At 54.0% G+C, this 22,632-nt stretch overlaps 1 protein-coding gene across 1 annotated transcript in view; it reads left to right on the top strand.

The window, feature by feature from the left end:
• LOC144752744 (uncharacterized) overlaps nt 1-22,632 on the top strand; it is a 339,420-nt gene that overhangs the window by 187,415 nt on the left and 129,373 nt on the right. The window contains exons 15-16 of the mRNA XM_078640601.1: nt 1,624-1,792; nt 11,782-11,856. Coding sequence (XP_078496727.1) covers nt 1,624-1,792; nt 11,782-11,856 — 244 coding nt within the window. The remainder of the gene's footprint in view (nt 1-1,623; nt 1,793-11,781; nt 11,857-22,632) is intronic.

Here is a 22,632-nt window from a genome sequence, read left to right as displayed (position 1 = left end):
ATAGATGTTGCATGTTAACCCCTTCCCTGCTGCCGTCGGCCATTGGCTGTCGCGAACACTACCTCGCTGGTGCTGCGAACGGCCAACGGCCAACGCTGCCCTGCCCATTTTGCGGAATTGCCGCACTGCCGCGAAATCGTGGCCGCGGCAAACGGGTTAAGCCTCAGACAGCAGAGCTATCTTTTAGCCCATTTATTTATTTTGGCATTTTATTTACCACCTATATGCCATATTTTGGCTGTTTCAGGGTGCATTACTTGGAGCAAGAGAGACACAGGTGGAAAGGAGAGAAGGCGCGGATAGTAAAGTTGGGATATACAGGAGGAAGGGACAAGCCGGGGTCTCCAAGCAGGGGGCGGCAAGCAGGGTGGGAGGGAAGGAGAGGGCAGGAGCAGGGTACAGGCAGAGCTGTTTTAAGGCATGGGCAAAGTGGGCTCTGGCCCAGGGCCCCAGCCTTTCAGGCCCCACCCCTGATGGAGCCAACTCTAATCTGCAGAGTTTTGCCCTGTTCACCTTGATTAAATCTTACACAGATTGTTTCAATTACCGTTTTCTTTTAAACCTTTTTTCATGTGGGTGAAGTGTGAGAGTCTGTTATAGTCATTTTTCTGACTGTTGTATTTATGTTTCATGCAACATCCATAAAAAAGTTCTTTTAGATCAAAACAGGACCTCAGATATGAGAAATGGGAGGGGGTCACAGAGATTATTTGCAGTAATATTAGTGCGCTGCTCCTGTGGTACAATATTGAAAACACAGGTCACTGTCTGTAAAGACATTTAGGGCCTGGTTCACAATGGTGAACATGCACTTTACAATTTTTGGCAATTCACGAACCAATTTTACTAGTAGTATATTTACGACTGCTTTTCTTTTATGAGTGAATAGACTCTGCATTCTTGAAATTCTTTGGAAATTGAAAACATCAATTACTTACACAAAAGGGTAAGTTTTTTTGTTTTTTTTGTTTTTTGTTTAAGAAGTTTTTATTGAGTTTTTAAATACACAAGATATAAAGAAGCCAAAATAATAAAAAGAAACAATCAGGCAAAAGTCAAGTGGCAAAAGAATAACCTTATGAAGAGCGAAGAAAAGAGATAGAAGAGAGTAGGGAGAAAAGAGGAGGAATAAAAAAGAGAAGAGAAGAGGTAGAAAAAAGAAAAAGGAGGGGAAGAGAGAATTAGAGTATGGAAGAGTGAGAGGAAAGATAAGTAGTAAAGGGGAGCCAAAGAAGATCGGATTTAATTTTTAGAGATAGAGAAGAGGAGGAAACAGTAGAAATCCTATGTTACAAAAGGGTAAGTTTACTGTTGTGAATCCGGCCCTTAAAATCTAGACGAGTGTGCCTGTGCATTGTCACTCACCTGGCCAAAGAAGGCTTGAAAGAGCTCAAATTGGATCATAAATTCAAAGCTGTTGCAAACACGGGCCCCAAAATATGATTTAAACTGCACCCCATGTAGTTTGAGCAGTGCCCTCTGGGTAAACCTCAGGTGTAGGCGCACACACAGTGGTTATATTGGCATGGATTGTGGGGCTTCATGCAGACCACCAGCTAATTGTGATGGTTGTTACAGTCTACACTGTGACTATCTCTACAGCGTGTGTTTTTTTGCTTGCAGGATTATTACCAGAAACAGCTCTACATTTTGGCGACCCCGAAGGGATTGACAGCCCCAGCCTTGGAAGCTCTTACACATGGTCCTTCGAGGCCGCTGCTCGCCATGCCCTGGAGGTTCTCCGCATAGCCTGGCTGCGCTATCTCACCTACGACATATCTACATTTCTAGAGTGAGGTTTCTTTCTTTGTGTTTGCTTTAAAGCAGTAAGTTGCAATGATAGTTTATTGGGTTGAGGACCTGCTGCATAGACTAACAGTGTCCTGTCATTCATAATTCAAGCCCCATCCCTTTTCATCTTCTGAGCTTAATTTGAACAGTTTTGTTTACTTCATCTGGTAATACAGCGCCTACAAATGTGAGCTATAATAAACATTTGTTTATTAATTTCCTGAGTTAGTCAGCTGATCACTCACACTGTGAATACTGAATGGTGATGGGTTTCTCCAACCCTACAGACCAGGGATTAAATGGCTTGGAAAATTGGGGTCCAACATTAAAAGCCTTTAAATAATCTCAACATGACTCCATGCTATCTGTGTCTCCATTTTCAAGGCCCTTTTTTACAGATCATTGCCTTTATGTGTGTGGATCCAGTCAATTCCATTGAACCAAGACTACAACTCCCAAAATACATTAGGTCTTTAAAGGAAGCCACCAGGCTGGCAAATTCTGTCCCCAATGGCTAGGGCGCTCGACCTCGGACCTGGGGAACTGGGTTCGAGTCTGGGTAACGACGCCAAAACCTCCTGTGATTCTGGGCAAATCACTTAATCTCCCCGTGCCTAAAATGAAATGTGTGTCCTCATGTAACGTAACTGGTGCTATGTAAAGCACTGTGATACCCGATTCAGTTCGGGTCTAGTTCGCGCTATATAAAACTCTGCAAAAAAAATAAAAAATCTGGTCACCTTACTGTAGGAACTGGGGTCTCCAGTTCCCCGGGGGGTAGCTTGGCTCGAGCAGGTAGGCACCCGAAAGCTTAGGTGTAAAGTGACCATACAGCACACACATCCACTGAGACAATAAATGCACGCAATGACTGACACCACACCAGCAAGGTTGATTAAAATCAATAAGCTTTATCTAAGATCAAGATCAGGGTAATCAATAATCACAGTATCTCTATTTCATCAAAGCATTTCATCAAGGGAGCAAAGGGAGCAATTCAATAATTACCATAGCATGTCTCAATAATACAGTTCATTAGGGCAGTACGGGGAACATTTCATGGGATAACTGTAGGCTTTCATTTAGCATTTCATTTGGCAGGAGTAAAACCACTTATGTAGGAAGACAGGCAACATTTCATTAGGCCAGGAATAACCATCTCATTAGGTAAGAATAAGACATCTCATCAGGCAAGTGTTGACAGTTCATTTAGCAAGACTAAACATTTCACTAGAAATCAGGCAACATCTCACTAGGCAAAAGTCACTAACTCCTTAGGTCAGGAATAAACATTTCATCCAGTAAGGGTAAACACGTCCTTAATCAGGGCCTAGCAGTAACTGGTATCAAACTGTCCCCCAGCCAGGGGTTAACTCTACTAAGTCCAGGCCCCGAATGCTCTTACAGGGCTCTGACCTAGATCAGGATTCCCTCTTTGGTTTACTAGGGCCAACAGGGCCCGACAACAATCTCCGGCAGGGGAGGGGGTCCTCGGGCCTCCTTCTGTCTCCTGGGAAGCCCTGTGTTCACTCCTGCGGCCGCCCTCCACTCCCTTAGGTTACCTGCTGGCTTCGGCTCCTCGGGGAGCCCTTGCAGAGCTGTCCGGGAAGGGGGGCTCTCACTCCTCCCGATATGCCCCGCGCTGCAGTGAGACCAGTCCCGGGCCTCTCGCTGGTTCCTCGGGCCCTGGGACCAGTCAGGAGGCGGCGCAGAGGGGTGAGGCTGCTGTGGCCAATGTCAGGCCTTTACGGGTTGGGTGGTGACCCCCGAGCCAATCCGCAGCTCGCTTCCTAGGGGGCTCGGACACGCAACCGAAGCAATGCGTGGCAGGGGCGGAGTTCAGGACGCGCCCCCTTCACGTGATGAGGGATTCCCGGCTTCAAGCTTTGCGGCCTAGTGCGGCCTAGTTGAAGTTTGCGGAGGCATTCCCAAGCCTCCGGGTGCCAGCGCGGAGACTCTGCTTGATCAGGGCCGGGCTGCGGCAGTGATTCAGGCCCCTAGGCGCACTGGGTGACAGCGCCTCTTCGGATCACTCTCCGGGGCCGTGCGCGGCCCACGGCAACACTGCGGCGGCCCTCTCCTGACACCGGGGGCCGCCGAGGGGGGCAGATGACGCTGTCGCCGTCGAGCGCGCTGAGCCGCGATAGGGGGGTAGGAAAACCCAGAGGGCTCCCGCGCTGCAACGGTAAGTCGGGCAGCGCTTTGTGGGGGCAATCGCTGCTTCCAGGGCCAGCAGCGCTTCGGGGCAGCAACTGCCTCGAGGAACACAGCGGTTCTCAAGGACACAGTAGGGGAGCGCAGGGCAGGCAGTGCAGTCACATGAGGCAGTTCATGCAGGACAGAGCAGGGGCCCAGGTGAGGGTAGAGGGGCACAGGGGTGGCGCAGCCCAGTACCTGGTTGATCCCCAGTAGTTGGTGGTTCTTGAACCCTTTGTAGTTAGTTTCTTGAGGGGGGGTTGAGTTGAAGGTTGCTCACAGGATTCCTCAGCAGATCACTGCAGGTGGTCCCTGTGTTCCCCTCCTGCCGGGCCAGATCAGTGGGCTAGTTCAGTGTTCCTCACACAGCTTGGTGGGCAGCACCTAAACCATGTTACCCCCAGTGGTATAGGTTCCTGACTAGGCCCTGCCGCCTTAGTCTCCTGCGTAGGGTCCCCCAGGTCAGTGATGCCCCAACTGACTGAAAAGATTCCCTACTTTCTTTATATATGCCCAGGTCAGGTGACCACACTCTAAGGCTGCAAAAGCAGACCCCTCCCCTATTCTAGAAGGTTCCAGGAGCTTCCCTACTCTAACTATGGGCAGGCAAGGCAGGCTAGTAATGCAACAATGTTTATGGGTTCCAGCCAGCTCCTGGCAACTAGGGTGCTACACAAAAAGACCACGCTGCAGTAGCAGAGGCCAGTGGCAGCCATGTTTGGAGTAGAGAGCACCTGCACCTTAGCATTGATTAGCAATGGGAAGGTGCTCGGAGACCTAAGGCCAACAAAAAAGAAGGTGGGAAAAATGAGGCAAGGGTGAAAAAAAATAGGGAAAGACCACCCTAGGGCTGACAGGTCTAACACTTGCCCTATAATTGTATCAATATTTCTGTCCATTTCAATACTGTAAAACACTTGTAACTTGAATGGCGCAGGGCTGCAGCCTGCAGGCAGGAGAATACCTTAGTCGGTGAGGTCAGGGGTTTTAAATCCCAAATTTCCCAACTAAAATAGCAGTGGGCAGCAGGGTGGAAGAGTGAGGTGATCAAGGGTTCACAATGGTCTGTTTTCATGAGGACCACAGTTAGCACTGATTTGAATAGGTGTACATCTATCGAGGTGGGCGAAAAACAGTGGGTTGGAATGCTACCCGAGTGATGGCCACTGATTAGACGATATGCACAAATTTATCTCATCAGATTTTTGGTGTTTGAGTACCAGTAGTATGCCTGGAAATCTGAGACGAGCACAGCTTTCCAATCCTACTGCTGCCAATGCTTGTGAATTCTAATAGGCAGTACATTTGCACCCATTCATGGAGTACGTCTATGGGTACAGATTTACTACTTTTTTGGAAAACCGGTAATTATATATATTTAGGATCCTGATCCAAAAAAGGAACAAATTTAAACCTCGTAGTCAAATGAGAAAGTAGAGAAAAACTGTTACAGACATAGCAGACCGGACACAGGGCCCCCAGCTACCAAACCAGGAATTATGGGTGTAACCCCACAAACACCCCTACTGAAACTACAACCATGCCCATCCTACTTGGAGCTGGTAGTTCTTCCTGAAAACCCATGACAACTGTTATGTTCACCAGCCAGGAGTCCCTGCCCTGGGATCACTTACTTTAAATGTATATTCACTCGACACACTTCTCTCATCTGTGCCGAAGAAGCCTTGATGGTTGTCAACTTGGTGCATGTGGGAAGAGCTGCATGTTTCTGGGCATCGGGCTTTACAAATCATTTAATCAAGTGACTGATGGCCGTATGCACTAAGGCTGAGTCGCAACTAGCTAAGGGCGCGAAGGCAAAGGAATAGGGTGAGCCGTGCTAGAGCTGAACCACGGGTCTGGCTTGACTCTTAGAGTCCATGAGCGAGCCGAGCCATGAAAACCCTTGGCATGTATATCATGCAAAACATAATGTAAACATGATACAACCCCTTTAAAATTAAAAAAAATGTGTCTTTTTTTTTAACATGTGGAAGTGTTTCACCTTAGTACCTCACATTATGTCACTGCATAGACAAACAAACAGAACTCCCTGATTTGTGGCCAGCAATAGAGGCGTGAGTTTATCCAGCATATGAGGGATTACCTGCAGGAGCAACATTTTCAGGGGTTCGTGGTTCCCGACCCAACCGAGCCGAGGGTCCTTGGGGTCAGTGAGAGCTGAGTAGCCTGCCAGGGCTAGGGTCAGTCCCCCGGGGTCACCCCAGGCAGAGCTGCTGTTTTAAGAGTTAATGCACCTTGATCAAGTCCAGCGTGGTTAGCTCAGGCAGACAATTCATGAAGTTAACCCACCGGAAGACTCTCTCACTCCCACCAGAACTCCCTCACATCACCTCTGGCGTCCATGACAGTCTCGTTCCTTAGTGGATGCGATACACCGTCCAGTACTAAGGGCCTGATTACAATCTTGGTGGACAGGGTTACTCCATCACAAATGTGACGGATATACCGTCCCTCATATTACAATTCCATTATATCCTATGGAACTCGTACCACGATGGACGGGATCTCAGTCACGTTTGTGATGGAGTATCCCATACGTATAATGCACTTGTAATACGGTGGACGGGATATCAGCCACGTTTGTGATGGAGCATCCCATCCGTATAATGCACTTGTAATACTGCGGACGGGATATCAGTCACGTTTGTGATGGAGCATCCCATCCGTATAATGCACTTGTAATAAGGCGGACGGGATCGCAGCCACGTTTGTGATGGAGTATCCCATCCGTATAATGCACTTGTAATACGGTGGACGGGATATCAGCCACGTTTGTGATGGAGTATCCCATCTGTATAATGCACTTGTAATACTGCAGACGGGATATCAGCCACATTTATGATGGAGTATCCCATCCGTATAATGCACTTGTAATACGGTGGGCGGGTTATCAGCCACGTTTGTGATGGAGTATCCCATCCGTATAATGCACTTGTAATACGGCGGACGGGATCTCAGCCACGTTTGTGATGGAGTATCCCATCCGTATAATGCACTTGTAATACGGCGGACGGGATCTCAGCCACGTTTGTGATGGAGTATCCCATCCGTATAATGCACTTGTAATACGGCGGACGGGATATCAGCCACGTTTGTGATGGAGTATCCCATCCGTATAACGCACTTGTAATAGAGCGGACGGGATCTCAGCCACGTTTGTGCTGGAGTATCCCATCCGTATAATGCACTTGTAATACTGCGGACGGGATATCAGTCATGTTTGTGATGGAGTATCCCATCCGTATAATGCACTTGTAATACGGCGGACAGGATCTCAGCCACGTTTGTGATGGAGTATCCCATCCGTATAATGCACTTGTAATACTGCAGACGGGATATCAGCCACATTTGTGATGGAGTATCCCATCCGTATAATGCACTTGTAATACGGCGGACGGGTTATCACCCACGTTTGTGATGGAGTATCCCATCCGTATAATGCACTTGTAATACGGCGGACGGGATCTCAGCCACGTTTGTGATGGAGTATCCCATCCGTATAATGCACTTGTAATACGGCGGACGGGATCTCAGCCACGTTTGTGATGGAGTATCCCATCCGTATAATGCACTTGTAATACGGCGGACGGGATATCAGCCACGTTTGTGATGGAGTATCCCATCCGTATAATGCACTTGTAATAGAGCGGACGGGATCTCAGCCACGTTTGGGCTGGAGTATCCCATCCGTATAATGCACTTGTAATACAGCGGACGGGATATCAGTCATGTTTTTGATGGAGTATCCCATCCGTATTATGCACTTGTAATACGGCGGACAGGATCTCAGCCACGTTTGTGATGGAGTATCCCATCCGTATAATGCACTTGTAATACGGCGGACGGGATCTCAGCCACGTTTGTGATGGAGTATCCCATCCGTATAATGTACTTGTAATACGGCGGACGGGATATCAGTCATGTTTGTGAAGGATTATCCCATCCGTATAATGCACTTGTAATACGGCGGACGGGATATCAGCCACGTTTGTGATGGAGTATCCCATCTGTATAATGTACTTGTAATACGGGGGACGGGATCTCAGTCACGTTTGTGATGGAGTATCCCATCCGTATAATGTACTTGTAATACTGCGGACAGGATATCAGCCACATTTGTGATGGAGTATCCCATCCGTATAATGCACTTGTAATAGAGCGGATGGGATCTCAGCCACGTTTGTGCTGGAGTATCCCATCCGTATAATGCACTTGTAATACAGCGGACGGGATATCAGTCATGTTTGTGATGGAGTATCCCATCCGTATAATGCACTTGTAATACGGCGGACAGGATCTCAGCCACGTTTGTGATGGAGTATCCCATCCGTATAATGCACTTGTAATACAAGGACGGGATATCAGTCACGTTTGTGATGGAGTATCCCATCCGTATAATGCACTTGTAATAAGGCGGACGGGATCTCAGCCACGTTTGTAATGGAGTATCCCATCCGTATAATGCACTTGTAATACGGTGGACGGGATATCAGCCACGTTTGTGATGGAGTATCCCATCCGTATAATGCACTTGTAATACTGCAGACGGGATATCAGCCACATTTGTGATGGAGTATCCCATCCGTATAATGCACTTGTAATACGGCGGACGGGTTATCACCCACGTTTGTGATGGAGTATCCCATCCGTATAATGCACTTGTAATACGGCGGACGGGATCTCAGCCACGTTTGTGATGGAGTATCCCATCCGTATAATGCACTTGTAATACGGCGGACGGGATCTCAGCCACGTTTGTGATGGAGTATCCCATCCGTATAATGCACTTGTAATACGGCGGACGGGATATCAGCCACGTTTGTGATGGAGTATCCCATCCGTATAATGCACTTGTAATAGAGCGGACGGGATCTCAGCCACGTTTGGACTGGAGTATCCCATCCGTATAATGCACTTGTAATACAGCGGACGGGATATCAGTCATGTTTTTGATGGAGTATCCCATCCGTATAATGCACTTGTAATACGGCGGACAGGATCTCAGCCACGTTTGTGATGGAGTATCCCATCCGTATAATGCACTTGTAATACGGCGGACGGGATCTCAGCCACGTTTCTGATGGAGTATCCCATCCGTATAATGTACTTGTAATACGGCGGACGGGATATCAGTCATGTTTGTGAAGGATTATCCCATCCGTATAATGCACTTGTAATACGGCGGACGGGATCTCAGTCATGTTTGTGATGGAGTATCCCATCCGTATAATGTACTTGTAATACGGGGGACGGGATCTCAGTCACGTTTGTGATGGAGTATCCCATCCGTATAATGTACTTGTAATACTGCGGACAGGATATCAGCCACATTTGTGATGGAGTATCCCATCCGTATAATGCACTTGTAATACGGCGGACGGGTTATCAGCCACGTTTGTGATGGAGTATCCCATCCGTATAATGCACTTGTAATACAAGGACGGGATATCAGCCACGTTTGTGATGGAGTATCCCATCCGTATAATGCACTTGTAATACGGCGGACGGGATCTCAGTCATGTTTGTGATGGAGTATGCAATCCGTATAATGCACTTGTAATATGGCAGATGGGATATCAGGCATGTTTGTGATGGAGTATCCCATCCGTATAATGCACTCGTAATACAAGGACGGGATATCAGTCACGTTTGTGATGGAGTATCCCATCCGCCAATCTCGCACTCAGGCCCTGCGTTTCTTAGCGCCCCAACACTGCAGCTCATGGCGGCAGTTGAGGGACCGGTAAGCAAAGGAGGACCGGGAGTAACTAACCATGATCGGAAGCACAAACCGCAGCAGCACTCACCACCCTCCGAAGGACAGGAGGGGTCTTTCTGTGGGGACCTCAAGTCACAAAACTGCCACATTTTTTTTGAACTACTGAAAATGGAAGAAGGGGGTTGGAGATATGTCCCTGCTTGTGATAATGTTAGTAGATGTGGCTTTTGTGTCATGATTCTGAAGAGATTTTAGGTGTTTACTTGTAAGTGAATCAGTGACTTGGGGGCATATTAGGAAGAATCTTGTTAAAATTATCGCCGTTTTTGCGGCAGGAAATTGCAGCTAAAACGGCGATAATGGGCTTGTTAATATGCGTCATAGAATTCCAATAGAAGCCCAGGTTAGATGTCCTGCACATCTAACCTGGGCTGCTAGTATGTGCCACTTGTTCTCACGAGGTGCGAAAAATGGCAAACTGCACATTCATGAACAATTCATCACAATGCCGTGGGTGGCGGAAGTGACGTCACACGTCCTTTGATCTACGATGTCACTCACTCGCACATGCTTACACAGACACAAGTGCACACTCCCACTCTCTCTCACGTGAACACACACTCACCTGCACGCACGCACACAACTTACATTTAAAAACAGTGTTTTTACTCACCTGCCAGGGAAGGCTCAGTCCAGCAAACTTTACTGCATTTTTTATTGCACTAGTAGGGAATGATGAAACATTATTCAGTATTAGTGTGAAAAAAACACTGAGAGAAAACAGAGAGTGGGGTTCCAACCCAACCTACATCTATAGGACGAGCTGCCACTGGGCTCCTAGCAGTTGATTCTGCCACCTCTGAGGCCAGGGGTCGCAAAGAGGGTGCCAGGTCCAGAGTCGCAAAGACAGTGGCAGGGGCTGCGGCTGTGACCCTTGGCGACCCCTGAATGACGTCCGTGTGCACATTGTAGATTCCAGTATCACTTTCCGCTCACAGGTCACAGTGTGGGTTTCACGGCGCCTCGCCCTGCACTCTCTGACCCCAGACATCTCTGTACTTACAGTTTTCCGTCCCTCTGCCCCGTTTCCTGGGGGCTCAGACTTCTCGGGGTCCCCGGGGGTCTGGGGTGTATGGCCGCCGGGCAGGGACAGGAGAGGGGGGTCGTTTTACGTCATCAAAGACATTTACTACCAAACACCCCAAAGTTTGTGAAACGCGCCCTTATGTAAAATGCATCAGAGGCTTAAAGGTGACACGGGGGGGGGGGCGGGGGGGTCACCTGATGCGGAGTCCAAGGCCGGGTGGAGTCTGTCTCGGGAGCCCGGGGACAGAGAGCGGCGGCTCCTGCGGGAGCAGGGAGTGCGGGACCCCCTGCAGAGGAGCCGCCCATGAGGGGGTGAGGAATCCATGAGGGGGGGAGGAGTCCATGAGGGGGTGAGGAGTCCATGAGGGGGTGAGGAATCCATGAGGGGGCGCTGCCCCCCCTGCAGCCCCCCCACCCTCTCCACTCCCTGCAGCACCCCCACCCTACCCCCTGCAGCACCCCACCGTCTCCACCTCCTGCTGCACCCCCACCCTCTCCATTCCCTGCAGCACCCCCACCCAACCCCCTGCAGCACCCCACCGTCTCCACCTCCTGCTGCACCCCCACCCTCTCCATTCCCTGCAGCACCCCCACCCAACCCCCTGCAGCACCCCACCGTCTCCACCTCCTGCTGCACCCCCACCCTCTCCATTCCCTGCAGCACCCCCACCCAACCCCCTGCAGCACCCCACCCTCTCCATTCCCTGCAGCACCCCCACCCAGCCCCCGGCCTGTGGGTTACAGATGCTCAGAGGTCTCTGCAGTGAGCGCACTAACCTTCCGAGCTGCATCACTAGTGGAATCCGAACTCTAGCATTGGGGTTTCGTCCACGCGCTGAGTTTTCTTCCTGGGCTTTGAAAGGGACCCCCTGACCTCTACACCACCCTGAGACCCGCGCAGCAGGCGCGCAGCCCACTCAGCTGCCTCGGTGCAATGATAACCCCCGCTGTGCCCTCTCTTGCAGGTGCTGTGTGCCGGCACCCGACGCCACACCCGAGGAAGAGGAGGAGGGCGGCGGGGGGAGGCGGAAAGCGGACAGGTATGAACAGCAGGGGGGGTGACAGGTATGTACAGCGGGGGGGGGGGGGTTGACAGGTATGCACAGCAGGGGGGGTGAAAGGTATGCACAGCAGGGGGGTGACAGGTATGAACAGCGGGGGAGTGAGAGGTATGAACAGCAGAGGGGTGACAGGTATGAACAGCGGGGGAGTGAGAGGTATGAACAGCAGGGGGGGTGACAGGTATCAACAGCAGGGGGGTGACAGGTATGAACAGCAGGGGGGTGACAGGTATGTACAGCGGGGGGTGACAGGTATGAACAGCAGGGGGTGACAGGTATGAACAGCAGGGGGGGTGACAGGTATGTACAGCGGGGGGTGACAGGTATGAACAGCGGGGGGTGACAGGTATGAACAGCAGGGGGGGTGACAGGTATGAAAAGCAGGGGGGGTGACAGGTATGAACAGCGGGGGGGTGACAGGTATGAAAAGCAGGGGGGTGACAGGTATGTACAGCAGGAGGGTGACAGGTATGTACAGCAGGGGGGTGACAGGTATGTACAGCAGGAGGGTGACAGGTATGTACAGCAGGGGGGTGACAGGTATGAACAGCAGGGGGGTAACAGGTATGAACAGCAGGGGGTGACAGGTATGAACAGCAGGGGGTGACAGGTATGAACAGCAGGGGGGTGACAGGTATGTACAGCAGGGGAGTGACAGGTATGAACAGCAGGGGGGTGACAGGTATGAACAGCAGGGGGGTGACAGGTATGAACAGCAGGGGGGTGACAGGTATGTACAGCAGGGGGGGTGACAGGTATGTACAGCGGGGGAGTGAGAGGTATGAACAGCAGGGTGGTGACAGGTATGAACAGTAGGGGGTGACAGGTATGTACAGCAGGGGGGACAGGTATGTACAGCAGGGGGGTGACAGGTATGTACAGCAGGGGGGGTGACAGATATGAACAGCGGGGGGTGAGAGGTATGAACAGCAGGGGGGGTGACAGGTATGAACAGTAGGGAGGTGACAGGTATGTACAGCGGGGGAATGACAGGTATGAACAGCAGGGGGTGACAGGTATGTACAGCGGGGGGTGACAGATATGAACAACAGGGGGGGTGACAGGTATGAACAGCAGGGGGTGACAGGTATGCACAGCAGGGGGGTGACAGGTATGTACAGCAGGGGGGTGACAGATATGAACAGCGGGGGGTGAGAGGTATGAACAGCAGGGGGGGTGACAGGTATGAAAAGCAGGGGGGGGTGACAGGTATGAACAGCGGGGGGGTGACAGGTATGAAAAGCAGGGGGGTGACAGGTATGAACAGCGGGGGGGTGACAGGTATGAACAGCAGGGGGGTGACAGGTATGTACAGCAGGGGGGGTGACAGGTATGAAAAGCAGGGGGGGTGACAGGTATGAACAGCGGGGGGGTCACAGGTATGAACAGCAGGGGGTGACAGGTATGTACAGCGGGGGTGACAGGTATGTACAGCGGGGGGGTGACAGGTATGAACAGCAGGGGGGGTGACAGGTATGAACAGCGGGGGGTCACAGGTATGAACAGCAGGGGGGGTGAGAGGTATGAACAGCAGGCGGGTGACAGGTATGTACAGCAGGGGGGTGACAGGTATGTACAGCGGGGGGTGACAGGTATGAACAGCTGCGGGGTGACAGGTATGTACAGCAGGGGGGGTGGCAGGTATGAACAGTAGGGGGGTGACAGGTATGTACAGCGGGTGGTGACACGTATGAACAGCAGGAGGGTGACAGGTATGTACAGCGGGGGGTGACAGATATGAACAGCAGGGGGGGTGACAGGTATGAACAGCAGGGGGTGACAGGTATGTACAGCGGGGGGGTGACAGGTATGTACAGCGGGGGTGACAGGTATGAACAGCAGGGGGGTGACAGGTATGAACAGCAGGGGGTGACAGGTATGAACAGCAGGGGGGTGACAGGTATGTACAGCGGGGGGGTGACAGGTATGAACAGCAGGGGGGTGACAGGTATGTACAGCAGGGGAGGTGACAGGTATGTACAGCGGGGGGTGACAGGTATGAACAGCAGGGGGGTGACAGGTATGTACAGCGGGGGGGTGACAGGTATGAACAGCAGCGGGGTGACAGGTATGTACAGCAGGGGGGGTGACAGGTATGAACAGCAGGGGGGTGACAGATATGAACAGCAGGGGGTGACAGGTATGAACAGCAGGGTGAGGGGTGACAGGTATGAACAGCAGGCGGGGTGACAGATATGAACAGCGGGGGGGTGACAGGTACGAACAGCAAGGGGGGTGACAGGTATGAACAGCAGGGGGGGTGACATGTATGTACAGCGGGGGGGTGACAGGTATGAACAGCAGGGGGGTGACAGGTATGAACAGCAGGGGGGTGACAGATATGAACAGCAGGGGGGGTGACAGGTATGAACAGCGGGGGGGTCACAGGTATGAAAAGCAGGGGGTGACAGGTATGAACAGCAGGGGGGTGACAGGTATGAACAGCAGGGTGAGGGGTGACAGGTATGAACAGCAGGGGGGGTGACAGGTATGAACAGCAGGGGGGTGACAGGTATGAACAGCATGGGGGGTGACAGGTATGAACAGCAGGGGGTCACAGGTATTAACAGCAGGGGGGACAGGTATGAACAGCAGGGGGGTGACAGGTATGAACAGCAGGGGGTGACAGGTATGAACAGCAGGGGGGGTGACAGGTATCAACAGCAGGGGGGTTACAGGTATGAACAGCAGGGGAGGTGACAGGTATGCACAGCAGGGGGGTGACCGGTATGAATAGCAGGGGGGTGACCGGTATAAATAGCAGGGGGGGTGACAGGTATGAACAGCGGGGGAGGTGACAGGTATGCACAGCAGGGGGGTGACAGGTATGAACAGCAGGGGGGTGACCGGTATGAATAGCAGGGGGGGTGACAGGTATGAACAGCGGGGGAGGTGACAGGTATGCACAGCAGGGGGGGTCACAGATATGAACAGCGGGGGGGTCACAGATATGAACAGCGGGGGGGTCACAGGTATGAACAGCGGGGGGTCACAGGTATGAACAGCGGGGGGTCACAGGTATGAAGAGCGGGGGGTTGACAGGTATGAACAGCAGGGGGGGTGACAGGTATAAACAGCAGGGGGGGTGACAGATATGAACAGCAGGGGGGGTCACAGGTATGAACAGCGGGGGGGTCACAGGTATGAACAGCGGGGGGTCACAGGTATGAACAGCGGGGGGTGACAGGTATGAACAGCAGGGGGGGTGACAGATATGAACAGCAGGGGGGGTGACAGATATGAACAGCAGGGGGGGTCACAGGTATGAACAGCGGGGGGTGACAGGTATGAACAGCGGGGGGGTCACAGGTATGAACAGTGGGGGGGTTACAGGTATGAACAGCGGGGGGGGTTGACAGGTATGAACAGCAGGGGGGGTGACAGGTATGAACAGCAGGGGGGTGACAGGTATGAACAGCGGGGGGGGTTACAGGTATGAACAGCGGGGGGGCAGGTATGAACAGCAGGGGGTGACAGGTATGAACAGCAGGGGGGGTGACAGATATGAATAGCAGGGGGGGTCACAGGTATGAACAGCGGGGGGTGACAGGTATGAACAGCAGGGGGGGTTACAGGTATGAACAGCGGGGGGTGACAGGTATGAACAGCGGGGGGGGGTTACAGGTATGAACAGCGGGGGGTGACAGGTATGAACAGAAGGGGGGTGACAGGTATGAACAGCAGGAGGGGTGACGGATATGATCAGCAGGGGGGGTCACAGGTATGAACAGCGGGGGGGTGACAGGTATGAACAGCGGGGGGTGACAGGTATGAACAGCAGGGGGGTGACAGGTATGAACAGCAGGGGGGGTCACAGGTATGAACAGCAGGGGGTGTCACAGGTATGAACAGCAGGGGGGTCACAGGTATGAACAGCGGGGGATGGTCACAGGTATGAACCGCGGGGGGGTGACAGGTATGAACAGCAGGGGGCGCAGCCTGGGAGGGTAGAAGGGGGGGGGGTCACAGGTATGAACAGCGGGGGGGTCACAGGTATGAACAGCGGGGGGGGTCACAGGTATGAACAGCGGGGGGGGTGACAGGTATGAACAGCAGGGGGGGGTGACAGGTATGAACAGTAGGGGGGTGACAGGTATGTACAGCGGGGGGTGACACTTATGAACAGCAGGGGGGTGACAGGTATGTACAGCAGGGGGGGTGACAGGTATGTACAGCGGGGGTGACAGATATGAACAGCAGGGGGGGTGACAGGTATGAACAGCAGGGGGTAACAGGTATGCACAGCAGGGGGGTGACAGGTATGAACAGCAGGGGGGTGACAGGTATGTACAGCGGGGGGGTGACAGATATGAACAGCGGGGGTGAAAGGTATGAACAGCAGGGGGTGACACGTATGTACAGCGTGGGGGGTGACAGGTATGAACAGCAGGGGGGTGACAGGTATATACACAGCAGGGGGGGTGACAGGTATGAACAGCAGGGGGGTGACAGGTATATACAGCAGGGGGGGTGACAGGTATGAACAGCAGGGGGGGTGACAGATATGAACAGCAGGGGGGTGACAGGTATGTACAGCGGGGGGTGACAGGTATGAACAGCAGGGGGGTGACAGGTATGAACAGCAGGGGGGTGACAGGTATGTACAGCGGGGGGTGACAGGTATGAACAGCAGGGGGGTGACAGGTATGTACAGCAGGGGAGGTGACAGGTATGTACAGCGGGGGGGTGACAGGTATGAACAGCAGGGGGGTGACAGGTATGTACAGCAGGGGGGCGACAGGTATGAACAGCAGGGGGGTGACAGATATGAACAGCAGGGGGGTGACAGGTATGAACAGCAGGGTGAGGGGTGACAGGTATGAACAGCAGGCGGGGTGACAGGTATGAACAGCAGGGGGGGGTGACAGGTATGAACAGCAGGGGGGGTGACAGGTATGAACAGCAGGGGGGGTGACAGGTATGTACAGCGGGGGGGTGACAGGTATGAACAGCAGGGGGGTGACAGGTATGTACAGCAGGGGGGTGACAGGTATGAACAGCAGGGGGGTGACAGATATGAACAGCAGAGGGGGTGACAGGTATGAACAGCGGGGGGGTCACAGGTATGAACAGCGGGGGGTGAAAGGTATGAACAGCAGGGGGGTGACAGGTATGAACAGCAGGGTGAGGGGTGACAGGTATGAACAGCAGGGGGGGTGACAGGTATGAACAGCAGGGGGGGTGACAGATATGAACAGCATGGGGGGTGACAGGTATGAACAGCAGGGGGGTGACAGGTATTAACAGCAGGGGGGACAGGTATGAACAGCAGGGGGGTGACAGGTATGAACAGCAGGGGGTGACAGGTATGAACAGCAGGGGGGGTGACAGGTATCAACAGCAGGGGGGTTACAGGTATGAACAGCAGGGGAGGTGACAGGTATGCATAGCAGGGGGGTGACAGGTATGAACAGCAGGGGGGTGACCGGTATGAATAGCAGGGGGGGTGACAGGTATGAACAGCGGGGGAGGTGACAGGTATGCACAGCAGGGGGGGTCACAGGTATTAACAGCAGGGGGTCACAGGTATGAACAGCGGGGGGGTCACAGGTATGAACAGCGGGGGGGGGTCCACAGGTATGAACAGCGGGGGGGTGACAGGTATGAACAGCAGGGGGTGACAGGTATGAACAGCAGGGGGGTGACAGATATGAACAGCAGGGGGGGTCACAGGTATGAACAGCAGGGGGGTCACAGGTATGAACAGCGGGGGGGTCACAGGTATGAACAGCGGGGGGGGGTCACAGGTATGAACAGCAGGGGGGGTGACAGGTATGAACAGCAGGGGGTGACAGGTATGAACAGCAGGGGGGTGACAGATATGAACAGCAGGGGGGGTCACAGGTATGAACAGCGGGGGGGTCACAGGTATGAACAGCGGGGGGGTCACAGGTATGAAGAGCGGGGGGTTGACAGGTATGAACAGCAGGGGGGTGACAGGTATAAACAGCAGGGGGGTGACAGATATGAACAGCAGGGGGCGTCACAGGTATGAACAGCGGGGAGGGTCACAGGTATGAACAGCGGGGGGGTCACAGGTATGAACAGCGGGGGGGTCACAGGTATGAACAGCGGGGGGGTGACAGGTATGAACAGCAGGGGGGGTGACAGATATGAACAGCGGGGGAGTGACAGGTATGAACAGCAGGGGGGTCACAGGTATGAACAGCGGGGGGGGTCACAGGTATGAACAGCGGGGGGGGTCACAGGTATGAACAGCGGGGGGTTACAGGTATGAACAGCGGGGGGTTACAGGTATGAACAGCGGGGGGGTGACAGGTATGAACAGCAGGGGGGGGTGACAGGTATGAACAGCAGTAGGGGTAACAGATATGAACAGCAGGGGGGGTCACAGGAATGAACAGCGGGGGGGGTCAAAGGTATGAACAGCGGGGGGGTTACAGGTATGAACAGCGGGGGGGTGACAGGTATGAACAGCAGGGGGGTGACAGGTATGAACAGCAGTAGGGGTAACAGATATGAACAGCAGGGGGGGTCACAGGAATGAACAGCGGGGGGGGTCACAGGTATGAACAGCGGGGGGTGACAGGTATGAACAGCAGGGGGGGTTACAGGTATGAACAGCGGGGGGGGTGACAGGTATGAACAGCGGGGGGGGTTACAGGTATGAACAGCGGGGGGGGGGTGACAGGTATGAACAGCAGGAGGGGTGACAGATATGAACAGCAGGGGTGGTCACAGGTATGATCAGCGGGGGGGTCAAAGGTATGAACAGCGGGGGGGGTCACAGGTATGAACAGCGGGGGGGTGACAGGTATGAACAGCAGGGGGGGTGACAGGTATGAACAGCAGGGGGGGTGACAGGTATGAACAGCAGGGTGAGGGGTGACAGGTATGAACAGCGGGGGGGTCACAGGTATGAACAGCGGGGGGTCACAGGTATGAACAACGGGGGGGGTCACAGGTATGAACAGCGGGGGGGTCACAGGTATGAACAGGGGGGTGACAGGCATGAACAGCAGGGGGGGTGACAGATATGAACAGCAGGGGGGGTGACAGATATGAACAGCAGGGGGGGTCACAGGTATGAACAGCGGGGGGGTCACAGGTATGAACAGCGGGGGGGTCACAGGTATGAACAGCGGGGGGATTACAGGTATGAACAGCGGGGGGTTACAGGTATGAACAGCGGGGGTGACAGGTATGAACAGCAGGGGGGGTGACAGGTATGAACAGCAGAGGGGGTGACAGGTATGAACAGCGGGGGGGTTACAGGTATGAACAGCGGGGGGGTGACAGGTATGAACAGCGGGGGGTGACAGGTATGAACAGCAGTAGGGGTAACAGATATGAACAGCAGGGGGGGTCACAGGTATGAACAGCGGGGGGTGACAGGTATGAACAGCAGGGGGGATTACAGGTATGAACAGCGGGGGGGGTGACAGGTATGAACAGCGGGGGGGGTTACAGGTATGAACAGCGGGGGGTGACAGGTATGAACAGCAAGGGGGTGACAGGTATGAACAGCAGGAGGGGTGACAGATATGAACAGCAGGGGGGTCACAGGTATGATCAGCGGGGGGGTCAAAGGTATGAACAGCGGGGGGGGTCACAGGTATGATCAGCGGGGGGTGACAGGTATGAACAGCAGGGGGGTGACAGGTATGAACAGCAGGGGGGGTGACAGGTATGAACAGCAGGAGGGGTCACAGGTATGAACAGCGGGGGGGTCACAGGTATGAACAACGGGGGGTCACAGGTATGAACAACGGGGGGGTCACAGGTATGAACAGCGGGGGAGTGACAGGTCTGAACAGCAGGGGGGGTGACAGATATGAACAGCAGGGGGGGTGACAGATATGAACAGCAGGGGGGGTCACAGGTATGAACAGCGGGGGGGGTCACAGGTATGAACAGCGGGGGGGGTCACAGGTATGAACAGCGGGGGGGTTACAGGTATGAACAGCGGGGGGTTACAGGTATGAACAGCGGGGGGGTGACAGATATGAACAGCAGGGGGGGTGACAGGTATGAACAGCAGGGGGGGTGACAGGTATGAACAGCGGGGGGGTTACAGGTATGAACAGCGGGGGGTGACAGGTATGAACAGCAGGGGGGGTGACAGGTATGAACAGCAGTAGGGGTGACAGGTATGAACAGCAGGGGGGGTGACAGGTATGAACAGCAGGGGGGGTGACAGGTATGAATAGCGGGGGGTGACAGGTATGAACAGCGGGGGGGTGACAGGTATGAACAGCAGTAGGGGTGACAGGTATGAACAGCAGGGGGGGTGACAGGTATGAACAGCAGGGGGGGTGACAGGTATGAACAGCAGGGGGGGTAACAGATATGAACAGCAGGGGGGGTCACAGGAATGAACAGCGGGGGCGTGACAGGTATGAACAGCAGGGGGGGTTACAGGTATGAACAGCGGGGGGTGACAGGTATGAACAGCGGGGGGGGTTACAGGTATGAACAGCGGGGGGTGACAGGTATGAACAGCAGGAGGGGTCACAGGTATGAACAGCGGGGGGGTCACAGGTATGAACAACGGGGGGTCACAGGTATGAACAACGGGGGGTCACAGGTATGAACAGCAGGGGGGTCACAGGTATGAACAGCGGGGGAGTGACAGGTCTGAACAGCAGGGGGGGTGACAGATATGAACAGCAGGGGGGGTGACAGATATGAACAGCAGGGGGGGTCACAGGTATGAACAGCGGGGGGGTCACAGGTATGAACAGCGGGGGGTTACAGGTATGAACAGCGGGGGGTTACAGGTATGAACAGCGGGGGGGTGACAGGTATGAACAGCAGGGGGGTGACAGGTATGAACAGCAGGGGGGGTCACAGGAATGAACAGCGGGGGGGTCACAGGTATGAACAGCGGGGGGGTGACAGGTATGAACAGCAGGGGGGGTTACAGGTATGAACAGCGGGGGGGGTGACAGGTATGAACAGCGGGGGGGGTTACAGGTATGAACAGCGGGGGGGGTGACAGGTATGATCAGCAAGGGGGTGACAGGTATGAACAGCAGGAGGGGTGACAGATATGAACAGCAGGGGTGGTCACAGGTATGATCAGCGGGGGGGTCAAAGGTATGAACAGCGGGGGGGGTCACAGGTATGAACAGCGGGGGGCTGACAGGTATGAACAGCAGGGGGGGTGACAGGTATGAACAGCAGGGGGGGTGACAGGTATGAACAGCAGGGTGAGGGGTGACAGGTATGAACAGCGGGGGGGTCACAGGTATGAACAGCGGGGGGTCACAGGTATGAACAACGGGGGGGGTCACAGGTATGAACAGCGGGGGGGTCACAGGTATGAACAGGGGGGGTGACAGGCATGAACAGCAGGGGGGGTGACAGATATGAACAGCAGGGGGGGTGACAGATATGAACAGCAGGGGGGGTCACAGGTATGAACAGCGGGGGGGGTCACAGGTATGAACAGCGGGGGGGTCACAGGTATGAACAGCGGGGGGATTACAGGTATGAACAGCGGGGGGTTACAGGTATGAACAGCGGGGGTGACAGGTATGAACAGCAGGGGGGGTGACAGGTATGAACAGCAGAGGGGGTGACAGGTATGAACAGCGGGGGGGTTACAGGTATGAACAGCGGGGGGGTGACAGGTATGAACAGCGGGGGGTGACAGGTATGAACAGCAGTAGGGGTAACAGATATGAACAGCAGGGGGGGTCACAGGTATGAACAGCGGGGGGTGACAGGTATGAACAGCAGGGGGGGTTACAGGTATGAACAGCGGGGGGGGTGACAGGTATGAACAGCGGGGGGGGGTTACAGGTATGAACAGCGGGGGGTGACAGGTATGAACAGCAAGGGGGTGACAGGTATGAACAGCAGGAGGGGTGACAGATATGAACAGCAGGGGGGTCACAGGTATGATCAGCGGGGGGGTCAAAGGTATGAACAGCGGGGGGGGTCACAGGTATGATCAGCGGGGGGTGACAGGTATGAACAGCAGGGGGGGTGACAGGTATGAACAGCAGGGGGGGTGACAGGTATGAACAGCAGGAGGGGTCACAGGTATGAACAGCGGGGGGGTCACAGGTATGAACAACGGGGGGTCACAGGTATGAACAACGGGGGGGTCACAGGTATGAACAGCGGGGGGGTCACAGGTATGAACAGCGGGGGAGTGACAGGTCTGAACAGCAGGGGGGGTGACAGATATGGACAGCAGGGGGGGTGACAGGTATGAACAGCGGGGGGGGTCACAGGTATGAACAGCGGGGGGGGTCACAGGTATGAACAGCGGGGGGGTTACAGGTATGAACAGCGGGGGGTTACAGGTATGAACAGCGGGGGGTGACAGGTATGAACAGCAGGGGGGGTGACAGGTATGAACAGCAGGGGGGTGACAGGTATGAACAGCGGGGGGGTTACAGGTATGAACAGCGGGGGGTGACAGGTATGAACAGCAGGGGGGGTGACAGGTATGAACAGCAGTAGGGGTGACAGGTATGAACAGCAGGGGGGGTGACAGGTATGAACAGCAGGGGGGGTCACAGGTATGAACAGCGGGGGGTGACAGGTATGAACAGCAGGGGGGGTGACAGGTATGAACAGCAGTAGGGGTGACAGGTATGAACAGCAGGGGGGGTGACAGGTATGAACAGCAGGGGGGGTGACAGGTATGAACAGCAGGGGGGGGTGACAGGTATGAACAGCAGGGGGGGTAACAGATATGAACAGCAGGGGGGGTCGCAGGAATGAACAGCGGGGGGTGACAGGTATGAACAGCAGGGGGGGTTACAGGTATGAACAGCG

Source organism: Lissotriton helveticus, chromosome 5_1 (genome assembly GCF_964261635.1).
Source record: "Lissotriton helveticus chromosome 5_1, aLisHel1.1, whole genome shotgun sequence".
In the NCBI taxonomy this organism is placed as follows: domain Eukaryota; kingdom Metazoa; phylum Chordata; class Amphibia; order Caudata; family Salamandridae; genus Lissotriton; species Lissotriton helveticus.
Note: the sequence above shows the minus strand (reverse complement) of the source record. Positions and strands in the feature narration are given on the sequence as shown.